This window comes from Hypanus sabinus, chromosome 5 (genome assembly GCF_030144855.1).
Source record: "Hypanus sabinus isolate sHypSab1 chromosome 5, sHypSab1.hap1, whole genome shotgun sequence".
NCBI classification, from domain to species: domain Eukaryota; kingdom Metazoa; phylum Chordata; class Chondrichthyes; order Myliobatiformes; family Dasyatidae; genus Hypanus; species Hypanus sabinus.
The window spans coordinates 162,083,929-162,104,272 of NC_082710.1; the positions used below are offsets into that span (position 1 = coordinate 162,083,929).

Sequence of the window (20,344 nt, forward strand, 5' to 3'; positions counted from 1 at the left end):
CCACTGACATCAAACTTAAAGGCTGATAATTGCTAGATTTACTCTTAGAACCATTTTTAAACAATGGAATCACATGAGCAATACGCCAATCCTTCGGCACCATCCCCGTTTCTAATGACATTTGAAATATTTCTGTCAGAGCCCCTGCGATTTCTACACTAACTTCCCTTCAGGTCCTAGGGAATATCCTGTCAGGACCCGGAGTCTTCTCCAATTTAATATTCTTTAAAAGCATTAGTACTTCCTCTTCTTTAATCATCATAGTTTCCATAACTACCCTACTTGTTTCCCTTACCTTACACAATACAATATCCTTCTCCTTAGTGAATAGATGTATGGTGGTGAGTATATTTGCTGGTTGAGTCACAGACTGATATGGAAACATCAATGACTTTGAATGGAAAATCCTCCAAAAAGTATCGGATATGGTCCAGTCCATCATCAAGGAAAACCCTCCCAACCACTGAGCACATCTACACAGAGCAATGTAGCAGCAAAGTAGCATTCATCAACAGGGACTCCCACCACCCAGGTTGTGCCCTCTTCTCACTGCTGCCATCAGGAAGAATTACAGGAGCCTCAGGACTCACACCACCAGGTTCAGGAACAGTTATTACCCCTCAACCATCGTCAACTCTGGAACCAAAGGGGATAACCACTCAACTTCACTTTCCCCATCATTGAAATTTTCCCACAACCAGTGGACTTGCTTTGAAAGACAGTTCATCTCTTGATCTTGCTATTTACTACTTATTTATTACTATTATTATTTCTTCTTTTGTATTTTTTTGGATGGGGGTGGTCATTCTTGATTCATTTGTGTTTCTTGTAGTTACTGTGAATGCCCTCAAGAGAATAAATCTTATTGTTGTATATGGTTACATATATGTACTTTGATAATACATTTATTTCGTAATTTGAACTTTGAATAATTGCCTGGACTGCACTGAGAAGATAAAACTGAAATTGGGACTGTGGGGAGGATGCTCCCTATCGATATCTGGGAAGAACCTGGTCTACAAGTCTGAGGTTCTCTCAGGCTGCTGTACTTGGTGCAAGTGTTGCCCATGCCCCGCTCCACCAGCTTGAGAATCACCCGAGCTGTTTTCAGGTTCATCTGGGGGTCTGAGATGGGGTGGGTGAGGTGCAGATCACAACGCACAAATCCCTGTATAACGGGAGCAAAAATGGACCCAATATCACCCTCGCTCTGATGACCAACTTAATGTGTGTCTGCATCAGGCTGTGTGAGGAACCTAAATACATGGGGACCAGGTACCACCACGTGCTGAGGTTCTGCCTGTCCCCTGTGTTGCCAAGGTGTTGAAACTGAAGAATGTTCCAGAAAAGGGGATGAATGAACCCCAGAGAAATCTGAAGGTGAGGCAATTCAACTTTCTGAGAGATGGAGAATAGAGAAATCTGAAGCCAGTGAATTGCCAGTTTTGGAGCCAGTGTAGATCAGAAGCACTGGGGTCTGGCTTGAACAGGTATAGTGTGAGAGTCTTGGATCAGCCAAAGTTGATGAGGGGCTTGGGGTGGGAGGCTGGGCCAGAAAGAATTTTCACAACATTCTTGTTTGAAAGACAAGTTCCTGTAACCCCAGTAAAGAGCGGCTCAATATCTATTCAGTAGTATGTTCACATTTGCTGTAGTTTCACATAGTTCCCTCTTTGTTTTACACAGCCACCACATTTTAAATGAGTACAAATATTTTTATTAACAGATAGAGTTAAAGAAGAGGTTGGTCTCGTTGGCTCATCAGTTTTACTGGATCCGGAACTCAAAGTTGATCCCAGCAAGAGTGAAATAAGTTGGACCTTCAACGGCAAGCGCATTTTACATCATGTCCCAGGTTGCAGCTTAGTGGAACAGAGTGAGCAGTTCAAGTTTCGTCTGCACTTTAATACTTCTAATGGTGCTCTGACTGTGAATGGAGCAGGACATGGTGACCAAGGAAATTACAGCTTCATGGTGGATGGACAAGAGCTGAGAATAATACAACTACGCCTCTTTGGTAGGTAGATTTATGTTTCGTAGGACATAGAACAGCACAATATATTTCAGGGCATTTGGCCCACAATGTTATGTTGACCTTTTAACCTATTCCAAGATAAATCTAACCCTACCGTCCCTCATAGACAGCGATTTTTCTTTCATCCCTGTGTTTATACAGGATGTGATTGGGTACAGAATTCGCCATCGTTTTTGTGGTTGTATTTTCCAGTCGAGGCTAAGTTGGGTGACTCACCTGATAAAATAAACACTGAGGTGTCAGATATTGAATGCAGCTGTCATTCAAACACCATCTCTGTGAGTACCTGCCATCCCAAGGAGGACCCCGTTCAGGATTTGATCCAACACTCATTGCTGCACTGGTGGGATGAGGGAAGAAGAACTGTTTGTCAAATCTGAGGCTTGGGTTTTCTGTTGGAGAGAACAGAAGGAAATGGTTGTGAAGTGAAAGTGTGGTTGGATGGAAAAGGTGGAGAAATGGAAAAAGTAGCAAGAGAAGGGATGGGAAGGGAGGGAGGGACAAAATGCATCAGATTAGTGTGGAAAATGGGGAAAGGGGAGTGACATGACGATGGAAAAAATTTCATTAATGATAATAATCAGATGAAGAAATTTATTTATCAAGCTCTTTTCACACAGCTGATGTAGTTCAATAGCTTTGCAATGGGATAAAAGTACAAATATGTAAAATAAACAAAAAATAAACATGCAAATAAAAGACAAAATGACATTTGTTGAAAGCAAGGTTAAATAAATAGATTTTAAGCTGGCATTTAAGTATTTCAACTGTGTCTGAATCCCTTATAGTTTCAGGTATTAAGTTCACAGTTTATGAGGCCGGTGGCAGAAAACGTGAGAGCCTGAGCAGGATTATGAAAGGAAAGTGATTCTGTGATGTACTCTGGTCACAAACCAGTAAGAGTTTTAAAAAGAGAGAAGACAAGATTAATATTACTTTTCAAAGATAGAGAAAGCTCCTGCAGCTGCCAAATTCCACCCCACCAAATTCTTATTGAGATGTTTATTATGTGTGATAAAACCATTCTCTGCACTGTGAAGTCAGTAGGGTATTCTATTAAACTTTTCCAATGTGTTTGGTAATTCGAGATACTGAGATAAGGACTAGAATGTTGGGAAACTTATCAATGAGGAAGATGGAGGATATATAAAAGAATTAAGATTGGTGTCTCTGCTTATGTTTTTAAAATCCATACAAGGCTCACAATGATCACATTAATCTTATTGTTTAAACCCTGCTTCTGACAAAAACATTAAGCCCCTGAAGAAGGTGATCATGAGACATATTTTGAGCATGGCTGATGAAAAGGCAACAAACCTGAGGATGTTCTCTGAAATAACAAGACCAGAATCTTATTGAAAATGCTGAGATGTCAGGGTATCGATTTTCCCTGTGCAGCTGGGTCACTGGTGGATTAAAATGCACGAATAGAGTGTGAGGGAGGGGTAATTCCACAGCCTATTAAATGTACACCTTCCCCTTCTTCCTGAGGTGTCGTGTCTGATGGTTTCCACGGCAGTGCCGGTTTCATTGATTTCAATGTCTGTTCCTCATGACAAAAGTCAGTAAAGCATTTCCATGTGTGAGGCGGCTGTGTCCCACTGGGAAAACAGCAAGAGTTCTTGGAGCTGGTGGTAATTCTGGGATGAAAGGTGGTGATGAATCAACATGTAGGAGGGGGACTGAATATCTGTCTGAGTGGTGCCACAGCAATAACCTCTTCCCTAATGTCAGCAAGACCAAGGACCTGATTACTGACTTCAGGAGGAAACCAGAGGTCCATGAGCCATTCCCATCAGAGGATCAGAGTCGGAGAGGGTCGGCAACTTTAAATTCCTTGGTGTTATCATTACAGAGGACTTGTGCAGGGCGCAGCAGGTGAAGAGCAAAATGAAGAAGATGCAGCAGTGCCTCGACTTCCTTAGAAATTTGCAGGGATTCAGTGTGACACCTGAAAATCTGACAGACTTCTGTAGATGTGTGGTGGAGAGTATATTGACTGGCTGCATCATTGGAACCACCAATGCCCTTCAACAGAAAATCCTACAAGGAGTAGTGGATACGGCCCAGTCCATCATGGGTAAAGCCCTCCCCACCATTGAGCACATCTACATGGAGAGTTGCTGCAGGAAAGCAGCCTCCAACATCAGGGACCCCACCACCCAGGTTACGCTCTCCTCTCATTGCTGCTATCAGGATGAAGGTATGGGAGCCTTAGAATGCACACCGCCACATTCAGAAACAGGTTTAACCCCTCAACCATCAGACTCTTGAATCAAAACGGAGTGAGTGGGAAGATGGATGATTGGGAATCTTTTAAAATCCAGCAAAAGGCAACTAAAAAGCGATATGAAGGGAAAAGATGAAATATGAGGGTTGACTTGCCAATAATATAAAGCAGGATACCAAAAGCTTTTTCAGTTATATAAGGAGTAAAAGGGAGGTCTAGGTTGATATTGGTCCACTGGAAAGTGATGCCGATGAAGTAGTAATGGAGACAAAGAAATGGCAGATGAACTTAATCGGGACTTTGTATCAGTCTTCACTGTGGAAGACACTAGCAGTGTGCCAGAGGTCCGCGAGTGTCACTGTGATTACAAAGGAAAAAGTGTGTGGCAAAGTGAAAGGTCTTAAAGTGGATAAGTCACCTGGGACAAATGGACTACATCCCAGAGTCCTGAGAGAGGTTGCTGAAGTGATAACGGATGCTTTGGTCATGATCTTTCAAGAATCACTTGATTTTGGCATGGTCCCGGGATACTAGAAGATTGAAAATGTCACTCCACTCTCTAAGAATGAAAGATATAGGCGTAGAAGTAGGCCATTCAGCCCATCAATTCTGCTCCACCATTCAATCATGGGCTGATACAATTCTTTCAATCATTTCCACTCCCGTGACTTCTCCCCATACCCTTTGATGCCCTGGCTAATAAAGAACATGTCTTTCTCTGCCTTAGATACACCCAAAGACTTCGCCTCCACAGTTGCTCGTCGTAGCAGATTCCACTGATTTATCACCCCCTGACTAATTTCTCCACATCTCTGTTCAAAATGGACGTTTAATCCTGAAGCTGTGCCCTTTGTCCTAGACCATGGGAAATAACTTTGCCATATATAATCTTTCAGGCCTTTCAACATTTGGAATGTTTCTATGAGATCCCCCCCTCATTCTCCTGAACGCCAGGAAATACAGTCCAAGAGCTGCCAGATGCTCCTCATACAGTAACCCTTTCACTCCCGGAATCATTCTCGTGAATCTTCTCTGAACCCTCTCCAATGTCTCCATCAGCACAGGAGCACCATAGGATCTCTCTGCTTATAGCCCTGCTCTACTCGATTTACACTGATGACTGTGTGGCTAAGCACAGCTCCAATGCCACATTCAAGTTTGCTGACAACACCACTGTCGTAGGCTGAGTCAAATGACTCAGGAGTTTGCAAAGACTTGAAATAACATCTAAAACTGACAAACCTCTATATAAGCATATAACAATTACAGCAGGGAAACAGGCCATCTCGGCCCTTCTAGTCTGTGCCGAACACTTACTCTCACCTAATCCCACCGACCTGCACTCATCCCATACTTCTCTGTACTCTCTCTGTTTTGTTAACATCTTTCCTATAATTCGGTGACCAGAACTGTACACAATATTCCAAATTTGGCCTTAACAATACCTTGTACAATTTTAACATTACATCCCCACTCCTATACTCAGTGCTCTGATTTATAAAGGCCAGCATACCTAAAGCTTTCTTCACTACCCTATCCACATGAGATTCTACCTTCAGGGAACTATGCGCCATTATTCCTAGATCACTCTGCTCTACTGCATTCCTCAGTGCCCTACCATTTACCATTTATGTCCTATTTTTGATTATTCCTACCAAAATGTAATACCTCACACTTCTCAGCATTAAACTCAATCTGCTATCTTTCAGCCCACAGTTCTAACTGGCCTAAATCACTCTGCAAGCTTTGAAAACCTACTTTATTATCCACAACACCACCTATCTTAGTATCATCTGCATACTTACTAATCCAATTCACCACCCCATCATCCAGATCATTAATGTATGTAACAAACATTGGACTCAGTACAGATCCCACAGGCACACCACTAGTCATTAGCCTCCAACCTGACAAACAGTTATCCACCACCACTCTCTGGCATTTCCCAACCAATCATTGTTGAATCCATTTTATTACTTCAATATTAATACCTAACGACTGAACCTTCCTAACTAACCTTCCGTGCAGAACCTTGTCAAGGGCCTTACTGCTCCATATAGACAATATCCACTGCTTTACCCTCTTCAACTTTCCTAGTAACCTCGTCACAAAATTCAATAAGATTTGTCAAACATGACCTTCCATGCACAAATCCATGTTGACTGTTCCTAATCAGACCCTGTCTATCCAGATAATTATCTATACCATCTCTAAGAATACTTTCCATTAATTTACCCACTGCTGATATCAAACTTACAGGCTGATAATTGCTAGGTTTACTCTTAGAACCATTTTTAAACAATGGAATCACATGAGCAATACGCCAATTCTCTGGCACCATCCCCGTTTCTAATGACATTTGAAATATTTCTGTCAGAGCCCCTGCGATTTCTACACTAACTTCCCTCAAGGTCCTAGGGAATATCCTGTCAGGACCCAGAGACTTCTCCCCTTTTATATTCATTAAAAGCACTAGTACTTCCTCTTCTTTAATCATCATAGTTTCCATAACTACCCTATTTGTTTCCCTTACCTTACTCAATACTATATCCTTCTCCTTAGTGAATAGATGTATGGTGGTGAGTATATTTGCTGGTTGTGTCACAGACTGATATGGAAACATCAATGACTTTGAATGGAAAATCCTCCAAAAAGTATCGGATATGGTCCAGTCCATCATCAAGGAAAGCCCTCCCAACCACTGAGCACTTCTACACAGAGTAATGTAGCAGCAAAGTAGCATTCATCATCAGGGACTCCCACCACCCAGGTTGTGCCCTCTTCTCACTTCTGCCATCAGGAAGAATTACAGGAGCCTCAGGGCTCACACCACCAGGCTCAGGAACAGTTATTACCCCTCAACCATCGTCAAGTCTGGAACCAAAGGGGTAAGTTCACTCAACTTCACTTTCCCCATCATTGAAATTTTCCCACAACCAGTGGACTTGCTTTGAAAGACAGATCATCTCTTGATCTTAATATTTACTACTTATTTAGTACTATTATTATTTCTCCTTTTGTATTTCTTTGGATGGGGGTGGTCATTCTTGATTCATTTGTGTTTCTTGTAGTTACTGTGAATGCCCTCAAGAGAATAAATCTTATTGATGTATATGGTTACAAATATGTACTTTAATAATACATTTACTTTGTATTTTGAACTTTGAATAATTGCCTGGACTGGACGGAGAGGATAAAACTGAAATTGGGACTGTGGGGAGGACGCTCCCTATCGATATCTGGGAAGAACCTGGTCAACAAGTGTGAGGTTCTCTCAGGCTGCTGTACTTGGTGCAAGTGTTGCCCGTGCCCCGCTCCTCCAGCTTGAGAATCACCCGAGCTGTTTTCAGGTTCATCTGGGGGTCCGAGATAGGTTGGGTGAGGCGCAGAGCACAATGCACAACTACCTGTATTAGAGGAGCAAAACTGGACACAATATCACCCTCGCTCTGATGACCAACTTCATGTGTGGCTGCATCAGGCTGTGTGTGGAACCTAAATACATGGGGACCAGGTACCACCACGTGCTGAGGTTCTGCCTGTCCCCTGTGTTGCCAAGGTGTTGAAACTGAAGAATGTTCCTGAAAAGGGGATGAATGAACCCCAGAGAAATCTGAAGGTGAGGTAATTCAACTTTCTGAGAGATGGAGAATAGAGAAATTTGAAGCCAGTGAATTGCCAGTTTTGGAGCCAGTGTAGATCAGAAGCACTGGGATCTGTCTTGAACAGGTATAGTGTGAGAGTCTTGGATCAGCCAAAGTTAATGAGGGGCTCGGGGTGGGAGGCTGGGCCAGAAAGAATTTCCACAACATTCTTGTCTGAAAGACAAGTTCCTGTAACCCCAGTAAAGAGTGGCACAATATCTATTCAGTAGTATGTTGTTATTTGCTGTAGTTTCACAAAGTTCTCTGTTTAAGTGTTTCACAGCCACCACATTTTAAATGAGTACAAATATTTTTATTAACAGATAAAGTTAAACAAGAGGTTGGTGTCCCTGGCTGTTCAGTTTTACTGGATCCGGAACTCAAAGTTGATCCCAGCAAGAGTGAAATAATTTGGACCTTCAACGGCAGGAGCATTTTGCATCATGTCCCAGGTCACAGCTTAGTGGAACTGAGTGACCAGTTCAAGTTTCGTCTGCACTTTAATACTTCTAATGGTGCTGTGACTGTGAATGGAACAGAACGTGGTGATCCTGGAGTTTACACCTTCATTGTGGATGGACAAGAGCGGAGAGTAATACAACTACACCTCATTGGTAGGTAGTTTTATGTTTCATAGAACATAGAACAGCACAATATAGTTCAGGGCATTTGGCCCACAATGTTATGTTGACCTTTTAACCTATTCCAAGATAAATCTAACCTATCCTTCCCTCATAGACAACAATTTTTTTTCATCCCTGTGTTTATACAGGATGTGATTGGGTACAGAATTCACCATAGTTTTTGTGGTTGTATTTTCCAGTTGAGGCTAATTTGGGTGACTCACCTGATAGAATAAACACTGAGGTGTCAGATATTGAATGCAGCCGTCATTCAACCCCCATCTTTGTGATGTCCCTGTCCTCCCAAGGAGGAGCCCGTTCGGGATTTGATCCAACACTCATTGCTGCACTGGTGGGGAGAGTGAAGAAGAATTGTTTGTCAAACCTGAGGCTTGGATTTTCTGTCGGAGAGAACAGAAGGAAATGGTTGTGAAGTGAAAGTGTGGATGGATGGAAAAGGTGGAGAAATGGAAAAAGTAGCAAGAGAAGGGATTGGGGGGGAGGGAGGTACAAGCCTCAGATTAGTGTGGAAAATGGGGAAAGGGGAATGACATGATGATGCAAAAAATTTCAATAATGATAATATTCAGACGAAGAAATTTATTTCTCAAGGTCTTTTCACACAGCTGATGTAGTTCAATAGCTTTGCAATGGGATAAAAGTACAAATATGTAAAATAAACAAAAAATAAACATGCAAATAAAAGACAAAATGACATTTGTTGAAAGCAATGTTAAATAAATAGACTTTAAGCTGGTATTGAAATGTTTCAACTGTGTCTGAATCCCTTATAGTTTCAGGTATTAAGTTCACAGTTTATGAGGCCGGTGGCAGAAAACATGAGAGCCTGAGCAGGATTATGAAAGGAAAGTGATTCTGTGATGTACTCTGGTCACAAACCACTAAGAGTTTTAAAAAGAGGGAAGACAAGATTAATATTACTTTTCAAAGATAGAGAAAGCTCCTGCAGCTGCCAAATTCCACCCCACCAAATTCTTACTGACATGTTTATTATGTGTGATAAAACCATTCTCTGCACTGTGAAGTCAGCAGGGTATTCTATTAAATGTTTCCAATGTGTTTGGTAATTCGAGATACTGAGATAAGGACTAGAATTTTGGGAAACTTATCAATGAGGAAGACGGAGGATATAAAAAAGAATTAAGATTGGTGTCTCTGCTTATGTTTTTGAAATCCATACAATGCTCACAATGATCACATTAATCTTATTGTTTAAACCCTGCTTCTGACAAAAACATTCAGCCCCTGAAGAAGGTGATCAATGAGAAATATTTCGAGCATGGCTGATGAAAAGGCAACAAACCTGAGGATGTTCTCTGAAATAACAAGACCAGAATCTTATTGAAAATGCTGAGGTGTCAGGGTATCGATATTCCCTGTGCAGATGGGTCACTAGTGGGTTAAAATGCACTAATTGAGTGTGAGGGAGGGATAATTCCACAGCCTATTAAATGTACACCTTCCCCTTCCTCCTGAGGTGTTGTGTCTGATGGTTTCCACGGCAGTGCCAGTTTCATTGATTTGAATGTCTGTTCCTCATGACAAAAGTCAGTAAAGCATTTCCATGTGTGAGGCTGCTCAGTCCCACTGGGAGAACAGCAAGAGTTCTTGGAGCTGGTGGTGATTCTGGGATGAAAGGTGGTGATGAATCAACATGCAGGAGGGGGACTGAATATCTGTCTGAGTGGTGCCACAGCAATAACCTCTTCTCCAATGTCAGCAAGACCAAGGACCTGATTACTGACTTCAGGAGGAAACCAGAGGTCCATGAGCCATTCCCACCAGAGGATCAGAGTCGGAGAGGGTCGGCAACTTTAAATTCCTTGGTGTTATCATTACAGAGGACTTGTGCTGGTGCAGCAGTTAAGAACAAAATGAAGAAGGCGCAGCAGTGCCTCTACTCCCTTGGAAATTTGCAGAGATCCACGGTGACACCTGAAAATCTGACAGACTTCTGTAGATGTGTGGTGGAGAGTATATTGACTGGCTGCATCATTGGAACCACCAATGCCCTTCAACAGAAAATCCTACAAGGAGTAGTGGATACGGCCCAGTCCATCACGGGTAAAGCCCTCCCCACCATTGAGCACATCTACATGGAGAGTTGTTGCAGGAAAGCAGCCTCCATCATCAGGGAGCCCACCACTCATTCAGAAACAAGTTTTCACCCTCAACCATCAGACACTTGAATCAAAGCGAAGTGAGTGGGAAGATGGATGATTGGGAATCTTTTAACATACAAAAAAAAGCAACTAAACAGCTATATGAAGGGAAAAGACTAAATATGAGCACAAACTGGCCAATAATATAAAGCAGGATACCAAAAGCTTTTTCTGTTATATAAGGAGTAAAAGGGAGGTGAGTGTTGATATTGGTCCGCTGGAAAGTGATGCCGATGAAGTAGTAATTTGAGACAAAGAAATGGCAGATGAAGTTAATCGGTACTTTGTATCTGCCTTCACTGTGGAAGACACTAGCAGTGTGCCAGAGGTCTGTGAGTGTCACTGCTATTACAAAGGAAAAAGTGTCTGGCAAAGTGAAAGGTCTTAAGGTGGATAAGTCACCTGGGACAGATGGACTACATCCCAGAGTCCTGAGAGATGTTGCTGAAGAGATAACGGATGCATTGGTCATGATCTTCCAAGAATCACTTGATTCTGCCATGGTCCCGGGGTACTAGAAGATTGAAAATGCCACTCCACTCTCTAAGAATGAAAGATATAGGCGTAGAAGTAGGCCATTCAGCCCATCAATTCTGCTCCTCCATTCAATCTTGGGCTGATACAATTCTTTCAATCATTCCCACTCCCGTGACTTCTCCCCATACCCTTTGATGCCCTGGCTAATAAAGAACGTGTCTTTCTCTGCCTTAGATACACCCAAAGACTTGGCCTCCACAGTTGCTCGTCGTAACAGATTCCACTGATTTATCACCCCCTGACTAATTTCTCCACAACTCTGTTCAAAATGGACGTTCAATCCTGAAGCTGTGCCCTTTGTCCTAGACCATGGGAAATAACTTTGACATATATAATCTTTCAGGCATTTTAACATTTGGAATGTTTCTATGAGATCCCCCCCTCATTCTCCTGAACGCCAGGAAATACAGTCCAAGAGCTGCCAGATGCTCCTCATACAGTAACCCTTTCACTCCCGGAATCATTCTCGTGAATCTTCTCTGAATTCTCTCCAATGTCAGTATACCCTTTCTAAAATAAGAAGCCTAAAACTGCACAGAATAGTGTCATGTAACGAGTGCCTTATAGAGCCTCAACATCACATCCCTGCTCTTATATTCTATAGAAATAAATGCCAACATTGCATTCACTTTCTTCACCACTGACTAAACCTGGAGGTTAATCTTTAGGGTATCCTGCACAAGGGCTCCCAAGTCCCTTTGCATCTCTGTATTTTTAATTTTCTCCCCATCTAAATAATGGTCTGCCTGTTTATTTCTTCCTCCAAAGTGCATGACCGTACGCTTTCCAACATTGTATTTCATTTGCCACTTCTTTGCCCATTCCCCTGAGTTACATAAGTCTCTCTGTTTCCTCAACACTATTCTATCATCTGTATTCTGTCCATATTACTAATATTAATAAAAAGATTTAGAAAGAAAGAAAGAACACTACTCGCTCCTCCACCTATCTTTGTGTAATGTGCTGTAAGGATTCACTGCTAATGTAATGGCTTCTCTGTAATGTTCACTGCTGAGGAAACGGTTTCTCTGTAGCAGCAATGTTTGGGATATGGCTGGAGATAACAGGACTGTGGTTTGCATGTTAGCTAATCAGAGATTGTTGTTCAGTCTTGTGAATCTGGAAGGAGGTTTTTCAAGTTCTTTGTAAAGGAGAGATGAAGAGGGAAGACGTGTGGAGAGAGGGGGTAGACCACCGGACGGAATGAACTGGGGTCTGTGGGTCCGAAGGTCGACAATGCACGGGGGAGATCGATAATGGAAGAATGGAGACTGAGTGAATTCCAACGTGCACTTTTGACTTTTCCTTGAATTAGGCCATAGGTGTCAAACACAAGGCCCGCGGGCCATATCTGGCCCGGCGTACAATTATATCCGGCCCGCAAGATCATTTTAGATAGATCTATTATTTTAATTATTAATGGCCCGGCGATATGAAGCGCTGATAACACACAGACTACAGATCCCATAATGCAGCACAACAGCTGCCGATAGGCTACCCGGGAACATTCCCGCGTCAAGCGTCTGTAGCTGTATACAATGCTATTCTGTAGTCAAAGCTAACCCCTAACAATGGGAAGAGAAAAGTTGATTCTGAAAAAATTGTCTTTCAAAACCGATGGGTTGCTGAGGAGACATTGCCGGTAAAACCGTGTGTCTTATTTGTGGAGCTAATGTGGCTGTAATTAAGGAATTTCATCTCAGACGGCACTACGAGACAAAACATCAGGATAAGCTGAAAAACCTGAATGCAGAGCAGAAGCTACAGAAAGTAGAAGAGTTAAAGAAGAATCTGACATCTCAGCAGACGCTTTTTACCAGAGCAAAATCACAAAGTGAAGCTGCTGTGAAAGCAAGTTTTATTGTGGCAGAGGAGATAGCCAAATCAGCCCGGCCATTTAGCGAGGGAGAGTTTCTGAAGAGCTGCATGATGAAGGTGTGTGACGTCGTGTGTCCAGACAAAAAGCAGATGTTGGCTCATGTAAGCCTGAGTAGAAATACGGTTGCTGATCGCGTTTGTGAGATAGCCACTGATTTAAGAACACAGTTGATTGAAAGAAGCAAAGACTTTATTGCATACTCGCTTGCTGTGGATGAAAGTGCTGATATGACGGACACTGCGCAGCTGGCTATCTTCATCCGAGGAGTGGACTCCAATTTGTGCGTTAGAGGAAATATTGAACGTTAAATTGATGCACTGGACAACGACAGGAAAAGACATTTTTGAAAATGTCTGTCAAAGTGTAACTGACATAAAATTGCCCTGGGACAAACTTATTGGACTTACAACAGATGGAGCACCGGCGATGTGCGGTGAAAAAAGTGGACTAGTGAGAAGGATGCGGGTAAAGATGCAGGAGGAGAACCGTACTGGTGAGTTAACAACATATACACCAAGAAACGCTGTGTGGTAAAGTCCTAAAGATGGAACATGTAATGAGCACTGTAACACAAGCCGTAAACTTTATCCGAGCTAAAGGTTTAAATCACTGGCAATTTCAGTCTTTTATGCCTGAAATAGATTCAGAGTTTGCCGACATTCCTTATCATACAGAGGTGCGTTGGCTGAGTCGGGGAGAAGTTCTCAATAGAGTTTTTAAGCTCACAAGGAAATCTGTCAGTTCATGGACAGTAAAGGAAAAGACTCCACAGTTTTGCAGGATGAAAAGTGGAAATGTGAGTTGGGGTTTCTGGCTGACATAACAACACATCTCAGCGTCTTAAACCTTCAGCTCCAGGGACGTGACCACATGATCACTGACATGTATGATGCAGTGAAGGCATTTCAAGTGAAGCTGCTCTTATGGGAGACACAAATGCACCAGTGCAACTTGCCTCATTTTCCCTGTTGCCAAGTAATGTTGAACCAGGTCGGCACAATGATGTTCCCAAATGCGCACTTTGCTGATAAACTGAGCGCACTTCGCACTGAGTTTGGTGACTTTGAAGCACAAAAAATTAATTTCGAGCTGCTTCGCAACCCATTTGCCGTCGACGTGGAAACTGCACCTGTACAGATTCAGGTGGAGCTGATAGAGCTGCAGTGTAATGGGACACTAAAGGCAAAGTACGACACTGCAGGGCCCGTACAGTTTATTCGCTCCATTCCTGAAGCAATGCCTCAGCTCCGTCTACATGCGGCTCGACCCTTGTGCATGTTTGGTAGCACAATCTGTGTGAGAAGCTTTTCTCAGTGATGGAGATTAACAAAACATCACACAGGAGTCGTCTCACTGATGAATACCTGCAGTCCATCCTGAGAATCTCCACAACACAGAACCTTACACCAAACCTAAACGAACTTGTGGCCAAGAAAAGATGCCAAGCATCCAGCTCTGACAAAACGGCATAAGAGCAAAGAAAACTGAGTGTTTTGATTTGTTGTTGTTTTAACTTTTGCTGAAAAGCACAAATTTTATTTATATTTTCAGGATTTTTGGCAGCGTGCTCATATTTCTAACTTGTATAATACTGACACGAGATATTTTTATGGAGAGCAAAATATTCAAGTTATTTAAAGTTTTAGTTTATTTTTTCTGGAATAATATTCCTGTCTGTTTTTATTCATATTTATGTTCAATAAATGTTTATCCTGTTCGGCCCGCGACTTAAAGTGTGCTTTGAGTTTTGGCCCCATGTGCAATTGAGTTCGACACCTCTGCTGTAGTGAAATTAAGAATTATAAAGCTGTATCATTTAATTGTATGTGTGTATTGTTCGTTATTTCGTGGTACTGATTTGTAACAGGGTAATGAATCAGGCAGCATCCACACAAACGGGGTTTTGGGGGTGGGCTCGTACCTAAATCTCACACGCTTCCCGGGGTCGGAGATTGTCTTCCCTGGACTTGCGAGAATAGTGAGAATATTTCACAAGAACAGTTCCAGTAGCTACTGGTGTTTGCAGTGTAAGTGTTCCCTGCTGATTCACAGGTAAATTATGAAGTCTGTCTCTGAGAGACAGAAATAAGGAAAAAAGACAGATGACCCCAGGTTTTGTCAGAGAGTTGTGTATTAAAGAAAAGCTTAATTGATTATGGAGGGATACAGAGCTCTAGTTGGGGAATTTCAAGATGAGGAACAAGACAGCTCAAAGCACAAAGTGATTAAGATCAGGTTGTCTCTGGTAGCAGGATGAGACCATAAGGCACAGGAGCAGAACTAGACTGTCTGTTCTCCCATTACTGCTTTGCTGTCATCCCTGCCAGCATCTCCTTCCAATTTACTTTAGAACAACTCTCTCATACCACTATAATTTATTTTAGTCCTCTAAAATACTGCTACATCAGATTTTCCTTTTCTCCCTATGAAATTTCAAGTTTAACTCAATCATTTTGTGATCACTGCCTCCTCAAGGTTCCTCATTAACTCCCAAATCACTTCCAGCTCATTACAAACACCCAGTCTGGTACAGCTGAACCCTTAGTGGGCTTATTGACAAACTGCTCTAAAAAGTCATCTCACAGGTGTTTGACAAATTCACTATTTTCAGATCCATCACCAGTATCCCCACTATACTGCATGTTTAAATCTCCCATGACTATCGTAATGTTTCTCTTCTGACACGACTTTTCTGTTTCCCTCTGGTGCTCCTCCCCCTTTTCTTTCTTCCATGGCCTTCTGTCCTCTCCTGTCAGATTCCCCCTTCTCCGGCCCGGTATCTCTTTCACCAATCAACTTCCTAGCTGCTTACTTCACCCCTCTCCTTTTCCTCGTTTCCCCTGTCACCTTGAGTTTCTTCCTCCCCTCCAACCACTTTCATACTCTGACTTCTCATCTCTTTTTTCCAGTCCTGATGAAGGGTCTCGGCCTGAAACATTGACTCTACTCTTTTGCATAGATGCTGCCTGGCCTGCTGAGTTCCTCCAGCATTTTGTGTGTGTTGCTTGGATTTCCGGCATCTGCAGAATTTCCCTTGTTCCCCTTGTCCACATCCCAGCTACTGTTTGGATGCCTGGATATAACTATCATCAGGGTCATTTTACCCTCGCAGTTTCTTAACTCAACCCACAAGGATTCCACATCTTCTGATCGTTGTGTTACATTTTTCTAAGGATTTGAGAATGTTTTTTACCAGCAGAGACACGCTACTTTTCCTCTTCCTACTTTTCTGTCCTTACGATACAACATGTAGCCATGGATATTTAGCTCCCAACGGCATCTATTCTTCAGCCACGATTCAGTGATGACCTCAACGTCATACCTGACAATCTGTCAAAGTGCAGCAAGATCATCCACATTATTTCTTATATTCTGTGCATTGAGATATAACACTTTGAGTACTGTATTTGCAACCCTTAGGAATGCACTGATACACACCCTGCTGGCTGCAATTTTGTACTATCATCTGCCTGTCCTTCCTAAACAGTCTGACTGCACACTATCTTTGCTTTTTTACCATCTGTCCTATACTGAGTCCCTTCATTCTGGTTCCCGTCCACCTACCCAAATAGTTTAAACCCTCCCCAACAGCTCTAACAAACTTACCTGTGAGGATATTGGTCCCCCTGGGTTTCAAGTGCAGCCTGTTCCTTTTGTGCAGGTCACACTGTAGCTCCCCCAAGAGATCGCAATGATCCAAGAATCTGAAGCCCTGCCTCATGCAGCAGTTTCTCAGCCACACATTTGTTTGCAAATCATCCTTTCTCTACCCTCACCGGTATATGGCACAGGTAGCTATCCAGAAATTACTACACTGGAGGTCCTGCATCACGGTTTTCTGCCTAGCTCTCTGAATTCTCTTTTCAGGACCTCTGTTTTTCCTTCCTATGTCATTGAAGGGATAAAAAAATACAGTCATAGAATCATGCAAAATACAGCACAGAAACAGGCTCTTTGGCCCATCTAATCTACGTGGGAACATTTAAACTGTCTTGTCCCGTTGACCTGCACCTGGACCGTAGCCCTCCGTACCACTCCCATCTGTGTACTTTTCCAAACTTTTCTTGAATGTTGCAATCGTGCTTCATGCACCATTTGCACAGACAGTGTGTTCCACACTCTAGTGACCGTCTGAGTGAAGAAATTGCTCCTGATATTCCACTTAAACATTTCACCTTTCACCCTAACCCATGACCTCTAGTTGTAGTTCTACCCAACACGGTGGAAAAAGCCTGCTTGCATTTACCCCATCTATATCCCTCATAATTTTGTATACCTCTTTTAAATCTACTCTTAATCTTCTACATTCCAAGGAATAAACATAGAACATAGAGACTACAGCACCTCACTGGCCCTTCAGCCCACAATGTTGTGCTGCCCATGTAACCTACTCTGGAAACTACCTAGAATTACACTACCACATAGCCTTCTAGTTTTCTAAGCTCCATGTACCTATCTAAGAGTCTGTTAAAAGACCCTATTGTATCCACCTCTACCACCGTCGCTGGCAATACATTCCATGCACCCACCACTCTCTGTGTGGAAAAGTCCTAAGCTATTCAATATTTCCTTATAACTTAAGTCCTCCAGTCCTGGCAACATCCTTGTAAATTTTCTCTGTACTCTTTCAACATTATTTATATCTTTCCTGTAGTGAGGTGAACAAAAATGCACACAATACTCCAAATTAGGCCTCGCTAACATCTTGTACACATTCAAAGTAACACCCTATCTCCTACACTCAACATTTTGACTTATGAAGACCAATGTGCTAAATGCTTTCTTTACAACTCACAACTCTGTCTACATGTGACACCACTTTCAATGAATGTTTGACCTGTATTCCTGGATCCCTTTCTTCTACCATACTCCTCGGTGCCCTACCGTTCACTGTGTGAGACCTTACCCTGGTTGGTCCTCCAAAGTACAACACCTCATACTTGTCGACAATAAATTCCACCTTCCACTTTTCAGCCCATTTTTCGAAATGGTTCAGTCCCTGCTGCAGGCTCTGATTATTTTTCTCACTGTCCACTACACCCACAATCTTGGTGTCATCTGCAAGTTTGCTGGTCCAGTTAACTACATGATCATCCAGATCGTTGATATATTTGACAAACAACAATGGACCCAGCAGATTGCTGTGGCAATCCACTAGTTACAGGCCTCCAGTCAGATAGGCAAGCATTTACTACCACTCTCTGGCTTCTCCCACCAAACTAATGTCTAATCCAATTTACCACCTCATCTTAAATGCCAGGCAAATAGAATTTCCTGACCAATCTCCCATGTGGAACCTTTTCAAGTCTCTTGCTAAAGTCCATGTAGACAACATCCACTGTCTTGACTTCATCAACTTTCCTGGTAACTTCCTTGAAAAACTCCGTAAGATTTATTAGGCACAATCTACCATGCATGAAGCCATGTTGGCTATCCATAATCAGTCCTTGTCTTTCTAAATATAATGTACCCAGTCCTTTAGAATATCTTCCAATAATATTCCCACTACTGATGTCAAAATCACTGAACTATAACTTCCTGGGGTTTTTTTAGCCTTTCTTAAACAGGGTTACGACATTAGAGATCATCCAACCTCTGCTACCTCACCTGTCGCTAAGGATGATGTAAATATCTCTGCTAGTCCCCCAGGGATTTCTGCTGTAGTCTGCCACAGGGTCAGGGGGAATGCCTTATCAGGCCCTGGGGATTAGTCCATTCTAATTTGCCTCAGGACAGCAAACACCTCCTCGCCTGTTATCCATAACCTATCTGCTGATTTTCCTCACTTCTACAGATTCTGTGTCTATCTCCCAAGTAAATAAAAATGCAAAAAATCTATTCTAGATCTCCCCAATTTCTTTTGGCTCTACACGTGGATTACTATTCTGGTCTTCCAGAGGACAAAATTTTGTCTCTTGTAATCCTTTTGCAAGAAAGCTTGTAGATTGAGAGAGATGGGGGGGGGGGGGGTGAGAAATGTAAAGTCAGAGGTGTCTGAAAGAGCAGATCAGCATTTTAATATTGAGCCATTGTCTGAGGGAGAACCATGTGGGGCAATAAACTGGGTACATTACCATCACCAGGAAAGAGGTACTGAGCACATTGTCAGAGTTTCATCTGCCGAGTCCCAGGTCAAGATGGTCTTCATCCTGGGGTCTAATAGAATGAGGCAGAGCTATAGTTTATGATCAGTATTAATTTTCTCAAGTTCTCTTGATTGGGAGAAGGTTTCATTAGATTCAAAATCCATTTGTCACTTCTCACCACTCTTCCCTAAATGGTCAAAGTCCCTCTGCATCCCACAATAACCTTCTTCACTATTAACAACACCTAAGGGATTGTAATGAGAGATGCAGAGATGGCAGAGGAACTGAATGCGTATTTTGCATCAGTCTTCACAGTGGAAGACATTTGCAGTATACCGGGCATTCGAGAGTGCCAGGGAAGTGAAGTTTGTGCAGTGAAAATTATGACTGAGAGGTGCTTAGGAAGCTTAATGGTCTGAGGTTGGAGAAATCTCCTGGACCTGATGGAAAACACCCTCTGGTTCTGAAGGAAGTAGCTGGAGAGATTGCGGAGGCATTAACAATGATCTTTCAAGAATCAATAGATTCTACCATTGCACCGGATGATGGGAAAATTGCAAATGTTATTCTGCTATTTAAGAAGGGAGAGAGGCAGCAGAAAGGAAACTACAGACCTGTTAACCTGACATCAGTGGTTTGGAAGTTGTTGGAATCGATTGTTAGGGATGAAATTACAGAATACCTGGAGGCACATGACAAGATACGCCAATGCCAGCATTGTTTACAGAAAGGAAAGTCCTGCCTGACAAACCTACTGCAATTTTTTGAGCAAATTACAAGCAGGGTAGACAAAGGAGATGCAGTAGATATGGTGTACTTGGATTTTCAGAAGGCCTTTGACAAGTTGCTGCACATGAGGCATCTCAGCAAGATAAGAGCTCATGGAATTACAGGGAAATTATTAGCGTGGGTAGAGCATTGGCTGATCGGCAGAAAACAGAGAGTGGGAATAAAGGGATCCTATTCTGACTGGCTGCCAGTTACCAGTGGAGTTCCACAGGGGTCAGTGTTGGGACCACTGCTTTTTACGATGCTTGTCAGTGGTTTGGACTACAGTATTAATGGATTTGCAGCTAAATTTACTGATGATACAAACATAGGTGGAGGTGTGGGTAATGTTCAGGAAA

General features: G+C 42.5%; 1 protein-coding gene and 1 pseudogene across 3 annotated transcripts in view; both read left to right on the forward strand.

Moving 5' to 3' along the window:
* Positions 1-20,344, forward strand: part of LOC132394519 (uncharacterized) — a 180,151-nt gene that overhangs the window by 96,202 nt on the left and 63,605 nt on the right. The window contains exons 11-12 of one of the 3 annotated variants that reach the window (XM_059970785.1): positions 1,727-2,017; positions 8,233-8,523. The exons of 1 other annotated variant lie outside the window; for it this stretch is intronic. In XM_059970785.1, coding sequence (XP_059826768.1) covers positions 1,727-2,017; positions 8,233-8,523 — 582 coding nt within the window. The remainder of the gene's footprint in view (positions 1-1,726; positions 2,018-8,232; positions 8,524-20,344) is intronic. One more of the 3 variants, XM_059970786.1, reaches the window with a different exon arrangement.
* LOC132393857 (general transcription factor II-I repeat domain-containing protein 2-like) lies at positions 9,833-14,614 on the forward strand (annotated as a pseudogene).